Below are 24,183 nucleotides of genomic sequence, written 5' to 3'. Positions count from 1 at the left end.
TAAACATCAATATCGAACTTCTGCCCTCTGGGGTTCTCCCATTGTGCTGTAAGCCTGTATTTAAAGTTTCCTCCCTCTTTCAATAAATGGCATTCGGCCTTCTGCTGAGGCGAGTGACCCGCTGCCCCTTGCTCGGACATGGTGAACTGGGTGGTGGTAGCGCAGGCGTTATCGCTACACTAACTAGCACATATATATGTATGTATGATTTATTTGGGTGGCTTACAGGCTGTGGTCTGGCTAGTCCAACAATAGCTCCAGCAGTTTGTCAGTTCACAAGGCTGGATGTCTCAGCTGGTCTTCAGTTTCCTTTGGAACCCCAAAGAAGTGGGTTCTAACACCAGTGAAAGAATGCCTCAGCCACAGGAGAGATGAACTTGCCAGCAACAGTGACTGCAAACAGGAAAAAAGCGCCGGGCAGTGTGGAGAATGCCTTTAATCCCAGCACTGGGGAGGAAGAGCCAGGCAGATGTCTGTGAGTTCGAGGCCAGCCTGGTCTACAGCTAGAGATCCAGGACAGGCATCAAAGCTATACAGAGAAACCCTGTCTTGAAAAACCAAAAAAAAAGAAAGAAAGAAAGAAAGAAAGAAAGAAAGAAAGAAAGAAAGAAAGAAAGAAAGAAAGGAAGAAAGAAAGAAAAGAAAGAGAGAAAGAAAGAAAAAAAAGAAAGAGAGAAAGAAACCAGGAAAAAAGCAAAAACTTCTATGTTCTTTTATGTAGACTACCACCTTCAGAAGGGTTTGGCCAAGATTTAGGGTGTGTCTTCCACCTCAAATGATCCAGTCAAAAAATCCCTCCCAGGTATTCTTGCCTTGAGTTTTAGTTGATTCCATATATAGTCATGTTGACAACCAAGATTAGCCATCACAATAGGTATGGGTAGGGGGCGGGGTTAGGAAGAGATACGCTTTAGTCAACCAGGCTTTAAGATCACTGAGGTCATATTTCTCCATCAACTTGAAATGCCCTTAGAGTCTATGATTTGTATAAATATCAAATCCATTTGATAGTTGAGCCATAAAATAGTCATGGTATATAATTATTGTTGCTTTGAACTTTTAGCCTTCGGATTTAAGGATGATGGACCCAGTCAGTATCTGTGTAGACCCTGGCCTGTATGGACTCATTCACACATACCTCTGAATACTCATATGAAACAGTGTTCATTAAGTCATAGGATAGAAACTGTGTTAAGAAAAAAAATAATAAAAAAAAAAAAAAAAAAAAAAACAGAGCCGGGCGGTGGTGGCGCACGCCTTTAATCCCAGCACTCGGGAGGCAGAGCCAGGCGGATCTCTGTGAGTTCGAGGCCAGCCTGGGCTACCAAGTGAGTTCCAGGAAAGGCGCAAAGCTACACAGAGAAACCCTGTCTCGAAAAAACCAAAAAAAAAAAAAAAAAAGAAAGAAACTGTGTTAAGTTGTTAGAAACTTTTATTTGACTGCTTAGACAATATAATAGTATGTAATTATGTGCCATGTGTGAGTGGGTACCCTCAGAGGCCAGGAGAGGGCATCAGATCCCCTGGAGCTGGGAACCAATCTCTAGTCCTCTGTCACAGCAGCAAGTGCTCTTAACTACTGAGCCATCTCTCCAGCCCCAGAAATGTCTTAACATATAATGATAAAACTAAAATTAGAGTACTCCTAAGTAATGTCCAAAAAACTTTTCTTTTCTTTTTTTATTCTTTACATATATTGCATCCCAACCACAGTTTCCCCTACCTCCAATGCTCCCAGTTCCTTCCCACCTCTTCTTTCCCCAAGATCCACTCCTCCTCCATCTCCAACCCCCCCCCCCCAAAAAAAAGAGCATGCCTCCCAGGGATATCAATTGAACATGACATAACATATTACAATAAGACTAGGCACAAACCCTCATATCCAAGGATGGACAATATGGTGATGTATTATGTCCCCCAATATACTGTGTCTCCTAATAAAATAAAACTTGCCTGGAGATCAGAAGAAAAAGCCAGCCACTATATAGAAGTCAGGCAATGGTAGCACATGCCTTTAATCCTGTCACTTGGCAGGTAGGGATCTGTCTGGATATCTGTGAGTTCAAGGCCAACCTGGGAACAGAGCCAGGCATGGTGGCACATGCCTTAAATTCTAACACTAGTTAACCATGGAGGTCTGGAGGTCTGTACAGACAGACAGGAAGTGACAGAGCTGGACAGGAATAGGAAGTGATGTAGCTAGGCTCAGAGAGCAAATAAGAAAACAACTGAAAGGAATATAGGTGTGGGTAGACAGGAAATAGCTTGTCTTTGGAAGCTGCAGAGTTGGTCAGGTGAGGTTCTGTGGCTTTCCCTATTTCCCTGATCTCTCAGGTTTTCACCCCTATATCTGGCTCTGTGTTTTTTATTTAATAAGAATGTTTACAAATTTGTCTACAGGACAAGGCAACCCAGTAGGAGTAAAAGGTTCCCAAATGTAGGCAAAAGAGTCAGAGACACCCCCCACTCCCACTGTTCAGAGTCCCACAGGAACACCAACCTATACAACCGTAATGTATATGCAGAGGGCCTAGCTCAGACCCATGCAAGTCTATGATTGCTGCTTCAGTCTCTGTGAGTCCCTGTAGTTGATTCTGTGGGTCATGTTCTTGTGATGTCCTCAGCCCCTCTATCCCTCTGTCTCATAGAATCCTTCCTTCCCCTCTTCTGAAGGGTTCCCCTGACTTTCCCTCATGTTTGGCTGTGGGTCTCTGCATCTGTTCCCATCAGTTGCTGGATGAAGCCTCTTTGATGATAATTGGGCTAGGCACCTATCTATGAGTATAGCAGAGTATCATTAATCATTTTATTGACTTTTTTTTTTTTTGCCAGTTGTATTTGGATCTAACCTGGGTCTCTGGGCTGTCCAGCCTCCGGTTCCTGACCATCCACAGTGTCAGACATGGGCTCCCTCTTGTGACATGGGCCTCAAGTAGGACCAGGCATGGGTTGCCCACTCCCACAAGTTCTGGGCCACCATTACCCCAGCACATCTTGCAGGCAGGACAGAAGGTCTTGTGGCTGGGTGGCTGAGTTGATGTTTTAGTCCCACTGTCTGGAAGCCTTGCCAGCACCTCTAAAATAATTTTTTAAGAGAATTTCTTGGTAAATCTGGTATCTATTTGATTGTTAGTCATTGTAAGAGATCTATTATTCCTGTCTAGGACTTCTTATTGATACTCTTCAATTTCTCTGTGGTGCATTTAAGTGTCAGTGATGTCGTGGACTGGGTGGGCACCCCCAGCAGGAAAGTGTCATGAGTGTAATGTGAGATACATCGATGAACACATTTGGGTCTTCCTATAATACCAGAATTTATTACATACACATAAGTTTACAAGGTGCAGTAGTTTCAGAAGCAGCAACGCTGACTTTTCAGCAGACTGTGTGGATCTTCTCTACTGGACCTGGACTCTAAGGACCTGGAAGAATGGGGCGGACCACAGTCTAATGCTTTTACACACTGAAACAAAGAAAGCAATGATCTAAGGAAGGTTGTCTGAGTTCAGAAAAATGTGTAAATAAACACCAGTCAGCACACAATAAATATTAACAGAACAGCCCTTTCCCAGAACTTTCTTAGGACAGATCAATCTAAACACAGTTGCCTGACACCTACCACAGATTATATCTGGGCATGCACGAAAGCAAAGCAGAAGGCCATACATATCCAGACTCAGGGCACACTGAGCAGATTGGGTCCGAAAGCTATGTTCTGACATCTAACAAGAATAAGCATGTCTGATAAGTATTGGATCCCCGGTTGCTGGGTTCCTCTGCCACTGATACAATAAGCCAAATCAAACTGAATTAATAAATCTAAATTTAATAAACAGGGCAATGCAAAGCAGAACACTCCTGGGTGGCCCTCAGGAAGGGAGGGGACAGAACAGGAGCGCACACAAGGCAGATCTATAGGCTGGGTCTTAAATAGCCTGGTAGGCGTGGTCCTGGGCATATCTCAGACAGGAGCTGCAAATGCCAGGCTTTCTGGAATGGGGCAGAGTCTTCTAGGAGAGAGAGGTGGGGCTTCTGCCTAATCAATGTCTTATAAATTGAATGTGAATGTTAAACACAGGAGGCACAAAAGAATGTCCAAGAACAATCCAAGGAACAATGCTGTGGGATGTTCTGTATGTCCTGTGGGAGCCCTTCTTGGGTTCTTTGTGGCGTTACCCAGCCGGTCCGCATAGAGGATGATTAGGACCATGGGCCTGAGTGCAGGTGTCTGAGATGGTCTGCACTTGGCTGTGCTGGGGGATGGTCTGTATGTCAAGTTGTTCTGATTGATCAATAAATAAAACCTGATCGGCTGTGGCTAGGCAGGAAGGATAGGCGGGACTAACAGAGAGGAGAAATAAAAGGACAGGAAGGCAGAAGGACTGACTGCCAGATACCACCAGTACAAGAAGCATGTGAAGATACTGGTAAGTCACGAGCCACGTGGCAAGGTATAGATTTCTAGAAATGGGTTACTTTAAGATATAAGAAAAGTTAGCAAGAAGCCTGCCACGGCCATACAGTTTGTATGCAATATAAGTCTCTGTGTTTGCTTGGTTGGGTCTGAGCGGCTGTGGGACTGGCGGGTGACAAGGATTTGTCCTGACTGTGGGCAAGGCAGGAAGACTCTGGCTACAGAACAAAATGCACCTGAGGTAAAAAGTCCTCTGCCTTTTTTCCTGGAGCCTCTCTCCCAGTTCCCCAAGACATTGTTTACCATGGGTCATTCTCTTGAACTTGTTCCAACAGCGATTGGCTAGACATCCCTGCTTTCTTTGATAACCCTGACCAAGGCAAACACGTTGGTTCCTATCTTAATAAATAATATTAACTCTCGGCCATATACACATTGCACAGTAAATATATGTGTGGGTTACAGAATTGCTGTAAAATCCTAAGAGGCCACAGCAAGGTTGAGAGGTTTCACAAGTCCTTAAACTATCGAGGAAGTTGATGGAAATATAAATAGAATCTGTACTGGTAGATAATGAACCCATGAAACAGCAGAGAAGTTGGAGACAGGGTGGTGGCTCCTGCAGAGTCAGGCCACTGCAAGGCACGGGTTTGACAGCGAAGCCCAGAGTTGAGTTCAGCAGCGGAGATAAAAGCAAGGAAACAGGTGGGTGGGCAGGCGGCCTGCAGGTTCAGATACTCAAACAGGACAGGCAGAGGGCAGTTGAGCACTGTTATCATCAGTGGAAACTGAGCCCGGATGAAGCTCCTAGGCAGTTGGGAGTTCTTTGTGACTCCTCCATGCACATATGAAGTATTAAGGTGTCAGGTTGGTGGCAGTTGTCACCTGTTTCTCAGTTTCTCTGTTTCTGTTTCTCTCTCCTAGTCAAAGATTCCGTTTACAAAGTGCCTGGTACAGTTCTGTAATGCCGGGCTACAGCATTCGGTGGCTAACATTAGATTCCTGGACTGAGCTTCTGAAAATTCCCCAGTGGTGACACACTCAATTTCCTAGTCTCTTTTTAATCACCTTCCTTCCACGGATTATTTATTGTTTTTTGTTATTCTAGAGTGGTAGATTTCTGAGGCAGATTAAAGAGACAGAAGGCAGAAAAAAAAGGACGCGCTTGACCTTTGGCGGGATCATGCTTATTGGTGCACACGGTGATGGGAGGCATCAGCTGGCCCGAGGGAAGCTGAGCTGTCTGCCAGTGGGAAAAGATGCCTGCAACCGGAAATGACCGCAGCCAGTAGTTGACTCTCCCCTCTGCTGGAGTTGCTTTGCCTGGCTGCAAGGGCACGCTGGGAAGGGCAGACGTTTAACTGCAAACCCAGATTCGATTCCCAGCACCCACATGGCGGTGGCTCACAACAGTCTGTAACTCCAGCCATTAGGCGATCCCACGTCCTCTTCTGGCTTCTGCTGGCACCGTGCACATGTAGTGTACAGAAAAACACGCAGGCAGAACTCTCACACACATAAAAACATAAAGACTAAAAAGAGGTTAAGCTTAACTCTCATTTTGAGGTTTGAAGATGGACTTGGGACTAGTTAGATCTTTCTGTCCCCCTTCCCAATGCGGCTACATTGAATAAATCTCCCTTTTCTGCTTTGCATGTTTAATTTGACTCTTTTAATTGGCTTACAGAGGATAGGTGGCTGTACCTGACGTGGAGCAGGGTTAGGGGTTAGGGTTCTGTCCCCCAAATTCTGTAACACTAAATTAGTACAGCAGGTAGTCACCTGACCGAGGCTCACCAGGGCTGCCAGGAGGAAGAGGCTTCTGGGAAGGAGACGTGCATTATCTCATTAATCACATAACAATCCCTCCCTTCTCTTTTTGCTTAGCAAGACCAAAGAGTAGAATTAGAGCAAAGCCCAGACACCATCACCTTTTCATATGGTAATTTAAATTCCAGGATAGGGCGAAGCTGATATTTACATTTCTAGTGTCACCAGGGAAACTGCAAGTAGGGACGCAAAGCTTCAATAGCTTGAGGCTACAAAAAAAAAAAATTCTTGATTAGTTGAATACAGAAAAAAAAAATCAATATCTCCTACTATATTCCTACAACTATATGGAACATTCTGTGACCCCAGAAGCAGGCAGGCAACCCTTGGGCCTCAGACACTAAGGGACTAGGTGTTAGATTCCCGATCAGGTAACAGATAGAGGGGCTAAAACTGGGTAGTAAAGCTGACAAATCTCCTCACCCTCCTGACCTGGGACAAAAGCCTGGCCACTTAAAACAAAGGCTGGGCAAGGCTCTTTCCTTCCCGCCAGTAAACGCCGCCACTTGCTGATGGGCCTGAAAGATGAACGAAGGACAGACAGGACATAATTGCACAACACTGGTGAGCCAATCAGCCACCCTGTCTTTGTTCTACCAAACAAACTCTTAAATCTGGAGAAGAAGACCTTTCAAAGTTTAAAAAGCCCAGAAGGAGAGGCTGGGTTTTCAGGCTTCCGAGCCTCCCTCCTGTCCTGTGGTGAAGACCAGCTTTCGGTCGGTGTCAGAGAAACAGGAATCTTAAGAGGGGTGTCGGCCGGCTGAACTGCGTAGGCACTGAAGACGTTTTTCTGAGGCCCAAAGCTTAATTCTTCACTTCATTTTTCTCTCTTTTCCTGTTTTTCGTTTCTCCCTTATCCCTTTATACCACCTGAGACAAAGATTTCCATTGAAGAGAAGGTTACCTCATAACCTCGTTACATATTTTCCAAAAACAAATTAAAATCTACACAATAAGATATCATATTATGATCACAAGTTACATGTTTTCCTTAGAAGCCCACAAGTAAACATTTTCTTTGTATTAATTTTCCTGCCATAATATCTTCACCCTAAAGCAATGGTTCTTTTTTTCTTTTTCTTTTCTTTTTTTTTTTTTTTTTTTTTTTTTTTTTAATTTTTGAGACAGGGTTTCTCTGTAGCTTTGGAGCCTGTCCTGGACTAGCTCTGTAGACCAGGCTGGCCTCGAACTCACAGAGATCCACCTGCCTCTGCCTCGAGAGTGCTGGGATTAAAGGGGTGCGCCACAACCGCCCAGTACAATGGGTTTTTTTTAATGACTGATTAACACAGTTTTGAGCAAACTAAGTGTATTTCAGTCCATTTCTTTTGTCCTGGCGGGCAGCTGTTGGTGGTTTTGGTGTAACAGATTTCTGTTCTTAATTCTCCTCTGGAGAAACTTTACAGGGCTGGTCAGCTAACCATCTATTTTTCCTTACCCACAATAGGGTCATCTAATTTCCTTTCACAGCTTTATTTTTCAAGGTGCATACAGGGGCTTGTGATTAATTCTGTAAGTTACATGACCAAGGAACTCAGGCCTAACCTTGCGTGTAGGGACATACTTGTTTTCTTTGATCATAGACAGAATTCATGGGCTTATAATGCATGAAATTTCCTTGTTTCTATTTTTCATCTTCTGCAAATCTCATATCTAACTACAGGGAAGGTAACTTTTAGTGTACGTATATCTTTTTTTGTATTTCTTACTGGAGCAATTGTCCGAACAACCTAAATCATGTCTCTAATCATCTTTACTAATGTCTTTTGTTTTGTTTTGTTTTTTAGAGACAGGGTTTCTCTGTGTAGCTTTGGAGCCTGTCCTGGATCTCACTCTGTAGCCCAGGCTGGCCTCGAACTCACAGAGATCCACCTGCCTCTGCCTCGAGAGTGCTGGGATTAAAGGGGTGCGCCACCCCCCCCCCAGCCTAATGTCTTAACCATCTGTACTGTAATGCCTGCATGTGAGCTCCCCAACAAGACTGCCAAGGAGCCAACTTCTGATGCAAGAACAATAGATTTCATTTATTCCAGCCTAGGCAGAGACCTCCATGGCACCATATTACAGCAGGTGAAAAGAAGGAAGGTCCTGAGCACTCACTTTAAGGGGTTTATATAGGAAAGGTTTACATCCAGAGGGTTACATATCTCAGGATTGGACGAGGGAGCTACGGGTGAGGTAGTTCTTTGAAGTTACTGGATGAACTATAAACATAAGGTTACTAATGGCTAACAGGATTCAGGGTATCTATACAGACATAAATATTTTACTCCCTACGTCCTGCTTTTGCTGAACCCAGGATATATACATTCAGATTTATTGTTCCAGTCCTGTTCTCCCCCGAGTTCAATTTCTGGTCAGTTGAGTCCATTACTCCCCATATCTTGTTTTGCCAAGTCCAGGATACACAGTGTAGGGCCCTGGCCCCCATTTTGGGTAGCTGTTGCCTAGCTTGCTGACCTTGACCTTGATGTCCTCCCTATGCTAATCCCCTGCTGGTTTCCTCCCTCCTGAATACTTAAGGAATTTCCTTGTTTGTGTATCCTGCATATTGGGAGTTAACAGCTTAGATGCAAGAATGTAGAACATCTGTAGGAACTTCTGCCCTCCGGGGTTCTCCCACTGTGCTGTAAGCCTGTTTTTAAGGCCTCCTCCCTCCTTCAATAAACAGCATTCAGCATTCTGCTGAGGCAAATGACCCGCTGTCTCTTGTCTCTGTTTTTTGATCCACAACCCCTCACTCTCGGACATGGTGAACAGGTGGTGGTTGCATGGGTGTTACCACTACAACATAGATTTATTGTTCCAGACTTATCTTCCCACGAGTTCAACTTCTGGTCAGTTCTAAAACTGCTGGTCAGCAAATACCTTTGCAGGGGGGGGAATGTCTCTCAAGATGGCTACCAATTTTTCCCTTTCATTCCCTTCTCTCCAAGTAACTGGAGGATACCCAATCATGGGTTGTCAATACCTTGTTTGCAAATGTCTACCCTGAGTCAAACGGCCCATTTCTATATCTTGGTTGAGGGTCTCATACTGAGTTTGGGTCCTTTGCACCATTAATTGGATGGTCCCTGACCTTTCTCCGATGAATTGCTTTAGTGTGTTTAAGAGACAAGGTCCAAACGTTAGTATGAGGACTAGTAGCAGTAGAGGTCCCAAAAGAGTGGAGATTAGAGTTGTTAGCCAGGGGGAACTGTTATACCAAGATTCGAACCATACCTGGCCAGCTTCCCTGTCCCTTTTCCACTTGTTGAGGCCTCTCTTACTTTGGCCATAGAGTCCTTAACCAACCTGGAGTGATCTATATAAAAACATTCTTCTTCCAGGGCTGCTGTTAGGATCCTGCCCTCACTCCCGCATGTGCGCAGCTCGGGGCCTGCATTTTACATCATCAGTGAGCCCTGACGACTATGTATGTGCTGTGTGGTCATGCAGTCTGTGATTTAAAAAGCTGGATGTGGACCTTCACCCTCTCTTTCTGTTCTCTCTCTGTTCTCTGCTCTCTCTCTGCTCTGCTCCCTGATTCCCTCCCCCACCAGGCCTGGCTCTCCTCTCTTTCTCCACTCCCCACCCCCCACCCCTGCTTTCCCTCCTAATAAAGCTCACTGGGTTCTGTCCTGACCATGACCTTTCCATGTGGTAACCAGCACCACCACCCAAGCCGTTTACCTATCTTTCAAGATGAGATCTAATAACTACTTCCTCTAAGGAAGTCAGAGATTCCTGTAAATGAGAGATGGAGGTTTCCAATCTCTCTCTATCTAGATCAATAACTGCTTGAAGGTTAGAATAATGCTGATTCTGGGTGACCAGGGAGGCAGTTCTAGTCCCCATCCTGACAAGCTTAGCTCCTAGTAAGACACTGAGAGTTAAAACAGTCACGGGTTCCCTTTTGGTTCTGATATGCAGATTCCCGATCTCATCAATGAATTCGTCTTCCACAAGGTAAGTGAGTCTAGGGACCAGGTGAACTAGTACACAGAAACCCTCAGTACCTTTGAGAGTCACAGTGTGGATATGGGGGTGAGGTTAGTGAAACACGCCCACCAGGTATTGTGGGGAATCAGGTAAAAAGCCTCTGTAGGACTGGTTTTTAAGGAATTGCATAAGGACTATCGGTTAACTGGGACATCTCCGATACATGTCCCTGCTCCAGCTATCTGCTGGAGGGTCAGCTGTGCCATGGACCTCCATGAGTGGATCTAAAATCAAAAGCCCGTTGTTTTTCCTATGTCCAAATAAAGTTCTGTCCCTCTCTTGTGGCTTCATAGAGGGGTTTTGCCAGTTCAGCGAAGCCTGGGGTCCACAAAAGACAGAACCCAGTGGTGCCTAAAAACTCTCTCACTCCTTTAGCAGCAGCAGGAGTGGGGATTTTTTTTTTTTTTTTTTTTTTAATTAAGAAATTCTCTGGGGCTGGAGAGATGGCTCAGAGGTTAAGAGCACTGACTGCTCTTCCAAAAGTCCTGAGTTCAATTCCCAGCAACCACATGGTGGCTCACAACCATCTGTAATGAGATCTGGTGCCTTCTTCTGGCCTGCAGATATACAGGCACTGTATACATTAATAAATAAATAAATCTTAAAAAAAAAAAAGAAAAAAGAAAAAAAGAAATTTTCTAGGGGCTAAAGAGATGGCTTAGCAGTTAAGAGCACTGACTGCTCTTCCAGAGGACCTGGGTTCAATTCCCAGCACCCACATGGCAGCTCACAACTGTCTGTAACTCCAGTTCCAGGGGACCCTCACACAGACATACATACAGGCAAAACACCAATGCACAAAAAGAAAGAAAGAAAGAAAGAAAGAAAGAAAGAAAGAAAGAAAGAAAAGAAATGTTCCATTCATCCTACATATCAGTCAGTCACAGATTCCCCTGTCCTCCCTGGGAGTGGGGTTTTTTAACACAGTCTCTTTGTATGAATCCAAGAGCCACCTTTGGCCCCCCTCCAGGACATACCCCAAATATATTACCCATTGTTTGCAGATCTGAGCCTTCTTAGCTGAAGCTCAGTACCCCAGGTTTCCAAGAGTTTGTTAAGCTTTCTGTACCCACCAGGCAGGTTTCTTGGTCTGTGTCTGTGATCAGCAGATCATCTACACACTGTAACAGACTGATACCTGGGTTTTGGGTGCGATACTCACCCAAGTACTCATGGAGGGCTTCATCAAAAATGGTTAGTGAGTTTTTGAACCCCTGTGGTAGTCAGGTCCAGGTCAGTTGTCCACTGACCCCAATCTCAGGTTCCTGCTACTCGAATGTGAAGTAAGGCTGATTCTGGGTCACCAGGGGTAGGCTGAAGAATGCATCTTTGAGATCTAGGACTGTGTACCATTGCCAGTCTGGAGGCAGAGTGCTGAGCAGAGTGGATGAGTTTGGCACTGAGTGGATATCTATGACCCTTTTATCTACTTCCCTTAAGTCCTAGACCAGCCGATAGTCGTTAGTATGGGGCTTTTTGACGGGCAGGAAGGGGATGTGTCCAGGCTGACTGGGTAGGCTTCAAAACACCCAGTTCCAGCAGCCATCTAATGTGGGGGGTTATCCCCCTTTTAGCCTCCAGAGGCATCAGATATTGTTGGACTTTTACAGGGTCTGCGCCTGCTTTCACTTCCACATGGCGGGGGGGACAATGGGCTGCCAAGCCCATGCCCCCAGTCTCTGCCCATGCCAAGGGGAACAGTCTGCCCAAACCAGACCTGCACAGACTCATCAGACTCTGGGGGCCTCTGGTGAAGTCTATATTCCTCACCCAAGCCATGTGTTATCATTACTTGGAGTGGTTGGCCATCCTGCCGGAACAACTTTGCTCCCCTTTCAGAGAAGTGAATTTGTGCTCGTAGCTTTCTATCCTTGGACTGTTCCTTATCCAGTCTTATATGCCCTTGCCCTAGTGTGCGGCTGGCAACTCCTACATTGGTTAGAATGTCAACGAGCTGTTGGTGCTGTCTCTACTGCTGGGCTTCTGGGATTCTGGCCAGGCTTCTTTCTTGCCTCTTTTCTTTTTTTATTTCTCTTTCATCTGTACTTTCCCTACTGTTATAAACTCTCTCTGTACCACCATTAACTCTCTTATACCTCTTTCTCCTAGCCTGTCCAGTTTCGGATGTCTGATGCTGCCTGATTTCACAAAGGCGAAGATCAGAGTCAGCTCTGTCTCTGGTGCTTCTGGATCGTATGGAGTGTATCTCCTGAAGGCCTCCTGCAGGCATTCTAAAAACGCCACTGGACTCTCCTCAGCTCTCTGTCTCATGTCATATACTTTACTCATATCGGCAGGCCGTCTAGCCGCTGCCTTGAGACCCGCCAACAGAGTCTGGCGACAGATCTTGAGTCTCTCCTTACCTTCAGCAGCGTTATAATCCCAATTGGGCCTTACTGTTGGGAAACCCATGTCTATGATAGCAGGATCAACTGTGGGCTCTCCATTTGGTCCTGGCACTCACTTGCGGGCCTCCAGGATAATCCTGCCCCTCTCTTCTGTGGTGAACAGGACCTGTAACAACTGCTGTACATCTTCCCACGTGGGCGTGTGCGTGAAGAGGATAATTTCAAATAGATTAATAAGATCACGAGGGTTCTGAAATGGGCGTTCTGTAAACACCAGTTGTATAGGTCGCTGGTAGCAAATGGCCCGTGACGAAACTGCTGACTTCCCTCCTTACCAGGTGGCCCCACGGGTCTCAGGGGTAGGACCACAAGGACCCTGAAGTTCGGGAGTACCTCCCCTTCAGCTCCGTGTAGTTCGAGTGGGACCCACTTCTTTAACCTGAGGTGGGACCACTTCCTTGACACTTTTCTCTTCTGGGGTTCCCTCTCCCTTCCCTCCCTTCCCTGGCTCAGTGCTGGGGCATTGTGAGCTTTGCTGATGGGAGCCTTTGGTGAAAGTGCCGCTGGTACAGGAGTGGGAGCGTGGGGCGAGGCAGGCACTGGGATGGGAGCCTGGGGGACATAATGGGGGAATATATCTTCCTCTGGGGTGACGTCCTGTAGAATCGGAGAGGAATGCGGGTTCCGCTACTAGGACCCTTCATCTGTTGAGGCAAGAAAGGTTTAACTTAAGGCGGGGGGTTTTCAGTTAGCTCCCTCCAAGTGACTACATATGGTATCTGATCAGGGTAACCATCCCGTGGTTGGAAAACCATCTCCTCCACCACGCTGATGAGATGGGCATCAAAAGTCCCTCTGGAGGCCATCTGACATTGAATCTTGGGCATTCTGAATTACAATAAATGCTAAATTTGCCCTTACTGACCTTAACATTATTCTTTGGAGTGATGCTTCTCACATTGCTCCAGTGTGCCAGACATAAACCTAGAGGTGAGGAGGGTTTCTGTCCCATGTTAGCGGTTAGCGTCAAGTCAGTCATCAATGTCACACACAGAGACATGACATCTAAGACAATTACAAGGGCCCAGTGAGATGAACAGGCTATCTCACACAGATTCAACAGGTCAGAGTCCTGTCTCTGCCCCCCACCTGAGTCTGGAGGATTTGTTTGTTTGTTTGTTTGTTGTTTGTTTGTTTTTTTAAGATTTGTTTATTATTATACATACAGTGTTCTGTCTGCATGTGTCCTTGCACACCAGAAGAGGGCACCAGATCTCATTACAGATGGTTGTGAGCCACCATGTGGTTGCTGGGATTTGAACTCAGGACTTCTGGAAGAGCAGTCTGTGCTCTTAACCACTGACGTCTACAGGAAGTTACCCCAGAGGAAGATATATTTCCCCCATTATGTCCCCCAGGCTCCCGTCCCAGTGCCTGCTGCACCCCACGCTCCCACTGTGCCAGCAGCACTTTCACCAAAGGCTCCCATCTCTCCAGCCCAAGTCTGGAGGATTTATAACTCCAAAAACCGTATAGACTGGAGGCTCTCCATTTTCCAAAAGGGATTCAGTATCTCCATTAATGAGGTCTGGGACATCTCCCAGACTCCTGCTATCTGGGCTGTCCAGTGCATCCACTCAGCTCCACCGATTGTCTCAGAAAAGAATACTTCTCAGAGGGTTCCACTTCCCTGAGTAACAACAAAAACCTGAGGTTGACAGAGAAGACAGGGATGCAACAAGAAACAGATAAAAACTCACTGATCAATTGAAACCTTTGGAGTCGGGGTCCAGGGGTCATGAGTGGGGGGAATCCCGGACGAGCCCCCAAATATACTGCCCGCATGAGCCCCCCAACAAGACTGCCAAGGAGCCAACTTCTGATGCATGAACAATAGTTTTCATTTATTCCAGCCTAGGTAGGGACCTCCCCAATACCACATTACAGCAGGTGAGAAGAGGGAAGGTCCCGAGCACTCACTTTAAGGGGTTTATATAGGAAAGGTTTACATCCAGAGGGTTACATATCTCAGGATTGGACAAGGGGGCTAGGGGTGAGGTAGTTCTTTGAAGTTACTGGATGAACTATAAGCATAAGGTTACTAATGGCTAACAGGATTCAGGATATCTATACAGACATAAATTTTTTACCCCCTATGTCCTACTTTTGCTGAACCCAGGATATATACATTCAGATTTATTGTTCCAGTCCTGTTCTCCCCCGAGTTCAATTTCTGGTCAGTTGAGTCCATTACTCCCCATTACTTGTTTTGCCAAGCCCAGGATACACAGTGTAGGGCCCTGGCCCCCGTTTTGGGTAGCTGTTGCCTTGCTTGCTGACCTTGACCTTGATGTCCTCCCTATGCTAATCCCCTGCTGGTTTCCTCCCTCCTGAATGCATATCTTGTTTTGCCAAGTCCAGGATTTATAGATTTATTGTTCCAGCCTTATCTCCCCATAAGTTCAACTTCTGGTCAGTTCTAAAACTGTTGGTCAGAAAATACCTTTAGAGGAAGCGGGGAGGGGAAGAAATGTCTCTCAAGCTACTAATTTTTCCCTTTCAGTATCTTTTAAGCTAACTCAGAAAGTCCAATTAAATCATAGATCTAACTAATCATCATTGCTTGTATCGGGAGTTCCTGCAGAGTCTTGCAGTTGCTTTGATTCCAAGTGTTAGCACCTGGCTTTGGTCTGCCTTTTGTGATGCTACCTTTTCTGTTTAAAGTATGTAAATTGTATCTGAGTGCTTCCTAAAGGGTTCAAAGCCTAAGCAAAACTTGGTTGCAGAAGAACTGGAAAAACTGAAACATTTTGTGCCTGAGAATTGCTGTGGCATGTCTCTCTGTGGAGCTTCCGATGTGGAGCTCAGATAAGAGGTTTTGGTATGTGGAAACTGACTTGCTAAAGGTAGGAACTGTATATTAACCCTAGCTTTCTCCAAACTCGCTCTGTAGACCAGGCTGGCCTTGGACTCACATCCACCTGTCTCTGCCTCCTGAGTGCTGGGATTAAAGGTGTGCACCACCACTGCCTGGCCCGCTTTTTGATTCTTTAACTGGCAGATTAAATGAACCTCACCAAGACCCCAGACATAATGAGAGTCTAGGAGTTAGACTCCCTGGTAAGCAGATAGGGGAGTGGCTGCGGCTAGGTAATAAAGATGACAGATTTCCAACATGGCCGGCTTCTTCCTCAACCTCCGGACTTGTCTCACACTTGCAGGCCCCCTGCTAACAGACTGGCTCAACAGGTTCAAGGACCAATCAGGACTGTCACACACAGTTGTGGACCGGATCAACCATCCTGTCTTCACACTGACTCACCCTAAAGTAGGGGAGTAAACTCTTCAGAGGCTTTAAACCCCCAGAAGACACTGGATTTCTTGGCTTCCTAAGCCCCCCCCACACACACTTTGCAGAGGGTCTTTTTCTCTGTGTGCCTGTTCCATGTGAGTGTTTATTCACCCCAATAAAGGCCTTCCTTCAACTGCTGATTCTTCTGCAGTATTTGAGATTCCTCTGCTGCTGCCTGTTGGCCTTCAGATTTTCCCTGCCTCTTAATTCTTTAACTGGCAGAGAAAACAAACCTGATCAAGACCCCTGGACTGTATCAATAACATCACCAGCTGGGTGTCTTCTCAATTCAGTTCTGGCACTGTCCACCTGGAGGTTGTTAGACAGGGACTGATCAAGGTGATGTGGAAAATGAAAGATGACAGACTGGCCTCTCCAGGGTAGATGGTCCTTTAATTAGAACAATGAAGGACACCAGTCTCTCTGGGGGAGTGGGGTCTGTGCACAAAGCCCAAGGAGCTTAGGGGCTTTATCGGGCAGTAAAAGGAGACTTTGGGGATGGAAGATCCTCTCTGTTCCCCCGCAGTATCAAAGTGGTGCATACCATCAGAGACTGGTACTTGATCTCATCAGAAGCCCCTGGGGGTCCTAAGAGCCCACAGGTATCCTCAGTCAACTCAGTGTTCCTGTCTGCCTGGACTTTCTCAGCCCACTTGAGGCTTTTTTTTTTTTTTTTTTTTTACATATTTCTATTTCATGTGTGCATGTATGTCCGTGTGAAGGTGTTGAATCCTCTGGAACTGGAGTTACAGGCAGTTATAAGATGCCAAGTGGGTGCTAGGAATTGAACCTGGGTCCTCTGGAAGAGCAGCCAGTGCTCTTAACCACTGAGCCATCTCTCCAGCCCCACCTGAGGCTTTTAGGTGATCAGTCCTTCAGAGATAGCAACAGATCCCACAGGTCAGGGCTGAGACCAGAATACTCTCTCTCTCTCTCTCTCTCTCTCTCTCTCTCTCTCTCTCTCTCTCTCACACACACACACACACACACACACCCGACACATGTACACTTCAGATGCCAGTGACAGCCCCAGGTCATGACCCCCATCCATGCTTCCGGATGGCAGGCTATACAGCCAGACAGTCTTCTTGGAGTCAATTAATTTTCTCAAGTCACACACAAAAGCTCAAGGGAACACTTTTATTGACTGGTTCATTGTAAAAGGTATTTTTAAAGTTATAATTACTTTACCTTTATTTATTTATTTATTTATTGGGGGACAGTGCAAGCATGCTGTGTGTTGTGCGATAGCCTCAGGTCATAAGGAACTGAATCAGGCTGTACTGGGCAATAATAGCCTAGCCATAAAGAAATGCTCAGCTCCAATCTGACCGTTCTGTCCCATCTGTGGAAATAATATGCCAGGTATCAGAAACAACCCATGTGGATCCCAGTCAAACCACACACACACACACACACACACACACACAAGCTGAAACTTCCTGGTAGCTACATTTGAGTGCATACATACATACATACCCCCCCTGCCCCTCTAAATGCATTCAGCCTTTATCCTGAGGAAAGTGTGCCCCCCACCCCAAGTTGTTCCGATAAAGCAGGCTCAGCCTGTTGATGTCAAGTCTGCCTCTCGGCCTCATTTTTCTTCCATCTGGTGTTGAAACCCAGGACCCTGTAGGAACCTCCAGGCAGAAACCCTCCTTCCTCCCTCCACAGGGTCGTTCCCTTGGGAGAAGAGATACCCTCTAAGCTCACTACACAGGCTAAACAGCCACCGGTTTCGACACTAGACCTCTGGTCTGTGAGCTCTGGCACCATGAGCAGTGCCAGTCTCATTGACCGAATTTGGTCTGGGAACGTCATTGTGCTCTGTGTAAATCTATCTTGACCCCAGTCCTCTGCTCCCCTACGGATCCTCCCCATCGTCGTCCTTTAACCTCTTCATCCCAGACTCTGATCTCCAGGCTAAGAGGACTTTTGTCATTTGGTCATTGCCATCCATGCACCCAAATTCTGCAGGACGAGGCAACTGCCTGGGCCTGACTCAGAGGTGCCCTGAACAGACCCCAGAAACACTGGGAGCTCCTCACTCCTTCTGTATCACAGAGGCTTGGAGGTTCTGGAAACCTCCCACATTTGTGACTCCCCCAAGTCTTAGAATGTGGGGACAGACCCTCCTAATACTCAGGTGTCTCTGTGAGTTCAAGGCCAGCCTGGGCTACAGAGTGAGTTCCAGGAAAGAAAATCTCATTTCACAGCCTCCTACACATTCTTACTACACACTCACTCAAGGACCTCATCAGTTACTATGTTTTTCAAACATTCCCCCACCCAGGGTACAGCTTCTCCATGCTTACATTTTAGATCCCAACCTGTGTATGAACCGTGCCCATCCCTCAACTCCACAACATTCCTCCCCCAAACTCCTCTACATCCTCAGATCTCCTTCAGTCCTGACCATATCTTTCATTACCCCCCCCCCAAAAGGCCCCAGAGCGGCAGTACCCTAAAACAAGCCCTTTACACAGCAGGATATGCTTTACATTAAGGGGATCCAACTACCCCTACAAGCTCACATGTACTAGAAGCCAAATCTCTACTGTAGCTAGAGTTTTCCTGCCTTGCCCACAGTCAGGACAAATCTTTGTTACCCGCCAGTCCCACAGCCGCTCAGATCCAACCAAGTAAACACAGAGACTTATATTGCATACAAACTGTATGGCTGTGGCAGGCTTCTTGCTAACTGTTCTTATAGCTTAAATTAATCCATTTCCATAAATCTATACCTTGCCACGTGGCTGGTGGCTTACCGGCGTCTTCACATGCTGCTTATCATGGCGGCAGCTGGCAGTGTCTCTGCCTCAGCCTTCTGCTTCCCAGAATTCTCCTCTCTCCTTGTCCCACCTACTTCCTGCCTGGCCACTGGCCAATCAGTGTTTTATTTATTGACCAATCAGAGCAACAGATTTGACATACAGACTGTCCCACAGCACTTCCCCTTTCTTTTTTTTTTTTTAAAGGAAGGTTTTAACTTTTACACATCTCCAAAGTCAGCTTGGTATATTTGGGAATTTGGGCGTAGCTTCTCTTACTACTTCCTGCTGGAGGGGGGCGCTGTATCTTATGGGGACACAAAAAAAATTTTAGGATCATGGAGTAGTCCATGAGACTGTATCATCTGAGCCAGTTGCTTTGAAATGATTCTGGATGTTGGGTCATCTGGGCCATGGTGTCATCGGAGACCTTGGAAGACCTTTCAGGTGGTCTTGGATGGTCAAACCTGATGTATCTTAATCTGGAACAAATCCATAGCCTCTGGCTTTCTGTAGAGACAAAAGCAGAGCCTCCTTTCCAAAGCAACATATGCTTACATCTAAATTTTGAAGTCAAGGTACCTTTAAAATATACATTTTGGCATAACTCAACAGCTTTTGCAATCAAATGTTTTTCTTCAGTTACAAATATCAAAGAGAACATAATCCAGATTCTCTTTGTGATAGCCATCTTTATGTGGCTTATTTTTTTTATTACCTTGAGCCTATTGCTTTAAACTGCAGCCTTCTTAGCACTGTGGCTGCTGGTTCGGCCCACTTCAGCTTCCCAACATGGCGGTGGTACGTTTTCCGCCAGCTCTGGGAGCCATCAACTCTCAGAAATAGTGGGTCTATGCTTCTTATCAAAGCAGCGTGTAGCCCAGAAACCTCTTTTTGTTTTGTACTAGCAAAGGCTAAATCCACCATGCAGCTTAATGTGCCACTTGCAGAGGCCTCATTCCCGCCATACTGCAGGTCAAGCGCACATGCCAGGAACCCGCCAGTAACTCAAACCGGCAGCTGCTGCTCATTTGAGAGAGACAATTAGGAAGCTGTTTTTAGCTCCGTTTTAGAATCTTTTCTCAGGTTTTAGGTGGAAACTCTTGCCCCACGTTGGGCGCCATTTGTAGCTAGAGTTTTCCTGCCTTGCCCACAGTCAGGACAAATCTTTGTTACCCGCCAGTCCCACAGCCGCTCAGATCCAACCAAGTAAACACAGAGATTTATATTGCATACAAACTGTATGGCTGTGGCAGGCTTCTTGCTAACTGTTCTTATAGCTTAAATTAATCCATTTCCATAAATCTATACCTTGCCACGTGGCTGGTGGCTTACCGGCGTCTTCACATGCTGCTTGTCATGGTGGCAGCTGGCAGTGTCTCTGCCTCAGCCTTCTGCTTCCCAGAATTCTCCTCTCTCCTTGTCCCACCTACTTCCTGCCTGGCCACTGGCCAATCAGTGTTTTATTTATTGACCAATCAGAGCAACAGATTTGACATACAGACCGTCCCACAGCACTCTACCCTCCATACAACTTCACAACAGGCAGAACTAACTGTTCTTACCTAGGCTCTCAGGGTTTACCTAACAGGGTTTCTGCCAACCCTCCCCCACCACATAATAAGATTCTCCACTGGTGCAGTAAGCCAGAGCAAGCTGAAATGAAAAGTGTAACAACAGGTACATTTGAGCAAAGAGCAGGACAACTCCTGTGTGGGTTCTCCGGTCCCAGAGATCGAGGCCAGAGAAGCTGCACCCCCAGACGAAAGAAAGCAGGGAGATTTGACAGGTTGTAGCCAAATGGGTGATAAGGTGTCTGCTACAAGCTGGGTTCGTGCCCAAGTGTGGTCAAAAACTGAGCGCTCAGGTGGGGACACGAGTGGCTGGTGGCGTCAGGGGAGGAAGTTGCAGTAGCCGCCAAGATTTCAGAACTGGGCTTTTTTGTGCCTTCCCTTTGTTCAGAGACTCTCTGAGCAGGTGGAATTTGGAGAGAGAAAGACCAGATCATGCAGGGGTGGGCTGGAGGTCCCAACTGAACATTCATATATACCTATAATATAATACACTCACTCCAGTGTCTTAATTTGGAAAGAAAAGAGCTTCCTAACCCAGAAGGGAACTTGCCAGAACTTAGAATCACCTGAGAGACAGGCCTCTGAGCACAACATGGGTTGGTTAGGCTCTGTGCAAGTCCTTGGAAGATTATCTCGATTAGTGAATGGATGCCAGAAAGACACATTGCATTGTCAGAGGGACTATTCCCTGGGCAAAGGATTCTGGACTGCATAGAAGGAAGAGAGTAAGCCGGACACTAGCATGCTTGCATTTGCTGTTCTCCTCTGACTGCAGACTTAGTGGGACCAAATGCTTCAAGCTCCTGCTGCCTCAACTTCCCTGCCCCAGCTGACTGTAACCTGGAACTGTGAGGCAAGATAAACACTTTCTTTCCTTGAGTTCTTGTCAGGGTATTTCATCACAGCAACAGACAAGAAATACGGCAGAGCATCAACTTTTTCTTTGAGGTAAAATTTGGATTTTTTTAAAGATTATTTTTATTTTATGTGATGACTGTTTTGATTGTCTTTATGTCTGTGTACCATGTATGTGCCTGCTATCCAGAAGAGGATCAGATCTTCTGTAACTGGAGTTACAGACAGTTGTGAGCTGCCATACGGGTTCTGGGAAGAAAACCCAGGTCCTCTGCAAGGACAGCAAGTCCTCTTAACCACTGAGTCATCTCTCCAGCCCCTGATTTGGGATCTGTATTCTCTTTTCTTTTCTTTTTTCCCCAGTATCAGAGCTTTATTAGGAGGAGGTGGGGAACAGAAAAGAGTAACCAGACCTGGGAAGAGGCATGTTCAGAAGAGGTGGAGGGAAGAGCAGAAGAGAGAGCTCTTTTCTTGAAATAGAGTCTCACTATGGAGCCCAGGCCAGCCTCCAACTCACTGCCTTCTCTGCTCAACGTCCCAGCAGCTAAGATGACAGGTCTGAACCACCACACCCAGCTTATGGCAAAAGTTGCATTTATTTATTTATTTATTTTTATTTTTTTGAGTCAGGGTCTCACATATCCCTGGATGGCTAGGTAGCTGAGGGTGGCATTGTACCACCTCATTGCCTGTATTGCTAGGATTATGGGCATTTGCTACCACTCCTGATTTAGGCAAGGCTGAAGGTCGAACCCAGGGTTTTGTGCTAATTAAGCAAGCACTCTGAATGCTGAGCTGCAAATTTAGCCCCCAAAGCTTTCAATGCTTTTGTTCTAGTCTCTTGGTTTCCTTTTTAGTCTGCTTATGGTGCTCTGTTATACAAATTTTTAACATGTTTATATAATCATGTGCGTTCCTCTATTTTCTTGCCACATCTGGCCTTTTAAGTCTTCCTTGGAAAGGCTTGTCTTAACATTGAGGCTAGAGAATTATCCCTGGACCCTGATGCTTGTGTGGCCACAGCTTTTATGTTCAGATCCTTGATCAGTTGTGTTTCTCCTGTGTATGGTGGGAAATACAGATCTCTTGTTGTCTTGCCCCAAGACCCCCCAGCTGCCCCAGGACCCCCCAGCTGCCCCAGGGCCTCCCCAGCTGCCCCAGGGCCTCCCCAGCTGCCCCAAGACCCCCCAGCTGCCCCAGGAACCCCCAGCTGCCCCAGGGCCTCTCAGATGCCCCAGGACCCCCAGCTGCCCAGGGCCTCCCAGCTGCCCCAGGACCCCCAGCTGCCCCAGGGCCTCCCAGCTGCCCCAGGACCCCCCAGCTGCCCCAGGGCCTCCCAGCTGCCCCAGGACCCCCCAGCTGCCCCAGGACCTCCCCAGCTGCCCCAGGACCCCCAGCTGCCCAGGACCCCCAGCTGCCCCAGGGCCTCCCAGCTGCCCAGGACCCCCCCAGCTGCCCAGGACCCCCCCAGCTGCCCCAGGACCCCCAGCTGCCTCAGCACCATTCACTGAAGAATCTACATTCATCTCACCACTAAATGTCTCCTGTGTTTGGTTCAGATCTGGATTTACTGTGTTCTCTCTGTCCCACCCGTCTATGTCTGCGCAGAGGGCGGACCCGGCTTCAGCCAGGCCTCTTCCATGGCCTCTTGCTCTTGCTCAGCACTTGTGTCTTTACCGTGTCCTTGGGCTTTTTCAGTATGAGCCCAATCTGTGGGGGTAGCCTGAGCTGCCTGTGCCTTTCCTTGGTTTTATTGCAGTTCTTGGACCCAGGAGCTGCTTCTAGGAATCCCCTGACAGTTCACTGACCCATCTGTCTTGAGGCCCAGTGTCCAAGAGCTGGCTAGTCTATGGGGTAACCAAAGCTCTCCTCCCCATCTTCCACTGGCCCTGCGGAGAAAGGGGTGGGAAGCCAAACCCCTCCCTCTGACCTTCCCATTCAAAGCCAGACAGTGGGCCCCAGTGAGGAATAGTTCCTGGAAGCCAGCTGCTCCAGAGTGGATTTGAGGGAGGAACAGTCTGTTCTTCCCCAACTCTGGAATGACCAGAGCCTTTCCCTTCCTGGGCCCTCCTCACCTTCATAGACCCCAGGACCCGAGGAACTCTGGCTTTTCTCCTGAAAGGTCCTTTACAAACTGTGTTTGTAAACTTACTGACACGAAACTTATCTCATCCAAGTAACTCTTTAACCTTTTCAAAAGAGACTTTGGATCTGTTGATAAGGCCAGAGGGTCTCAAGCCCCACCTCCCCCGGCAGGGACTAAAAGCCAGTGTTCCGGGCAACCTTGGCTGAGGCAGGACCCATAAAACACTGAGAAAGATTTCTAAACAAAACAAACAGAAACTCGGTTTCCTGACTGTTAGACAAGAGTCTCACAGTAAAGCAGGCTTCCAGGCTGCAGTTCAGACTTGCTGCCAAGAAACCAGCTCCAGGGCCCTGCCCTGCTGGTCCCAGCTCCCCCGGGCAGGAAACCATCTCTTCTGAGCACATACCAATGAGTCCACCCTGCCAGGGCCCTGTGCCAGCCCTGGAGAAGCCTGAACACCATGAGCCACAGCAACTAAGAGTGGAAATCAGAAGCAGCAGTGGGACACTTTGTTTTTCTTGATCAAGTTCGGTTGCCATCACGTTTGGAATATTTCTCCATTACAATCTACTTTGGATTTGTCCTTAAGAATTATGGTGGCTCAGGCCTGTAATCCTAGCAAGATGATCATGAGCTGAAGGCCAGCAAGAGTTGCATAGCAAGACTCTATCTCGAATACATATAAATAAATAATAAATAAAATTGTAGTGTCCTTGGGGTTTGGCTTACTTAAAGTAAAGGTTCATCCTTGCACTAAAACTTTTCTCTGGCACATTTATGGATATCAGCTGTGCCCTGCTGGAATATGCCTCCGCATGGCATAAGACACTTCATACTGAGTGGAATAGCGACTGTAGACTGTGCTTTACCTTGGGAGACTACATTTTTCAAAGCAGCATTAGGCTTCATTCAGAGTTCAGAGGCAGGACAATCTCATTTATGTACACGTACACACACACACACACACACACA

General features: G+C 46.8%; 1 protein-coding gene across 1 annotated transcript in view; it reads right to left on the bottom strand.

The window, feature by feature from the left end:
- Positions 1-12,514, bottom strand: part of LOC114692262 (interferon-induced transmembrane protein 2-like) — a 33,593-nt gene extending 21,079 nt beyond the window's left edge. Inside the window, exon 1 of the mRNA XM_028867941.2 lies at positions 12,322-12,514. Within this exon, the coding sequence (XP_028723774.1) occupies positions 12,322-12,514 (193 nt within the window). The remainder of the gene's footprint in view (positions 1-12,321) is intronic.
- Positions 12,515-24,183: the final 11,669 nt, after the last annotated feature.

This window comes from Peromyscus leucopus, chromosome 1 (genome assembly GCF_004664715.2).
Source record: "Peromyscus leucopus breed LL Stock chromosome 1, UCI_PerLeu_2.1, whole genome shotgun sequence".
NCBI lineage: Eukaryota > Metazoa > Chordata > Mammalia > Rodentia > Cricetidae > Peromyscus > Peromyscus leucopus.
Note: the sequence above shows the minus strand (reverse complement) of the source record. Positions and strands in the feature narration are given on the sequence as shown.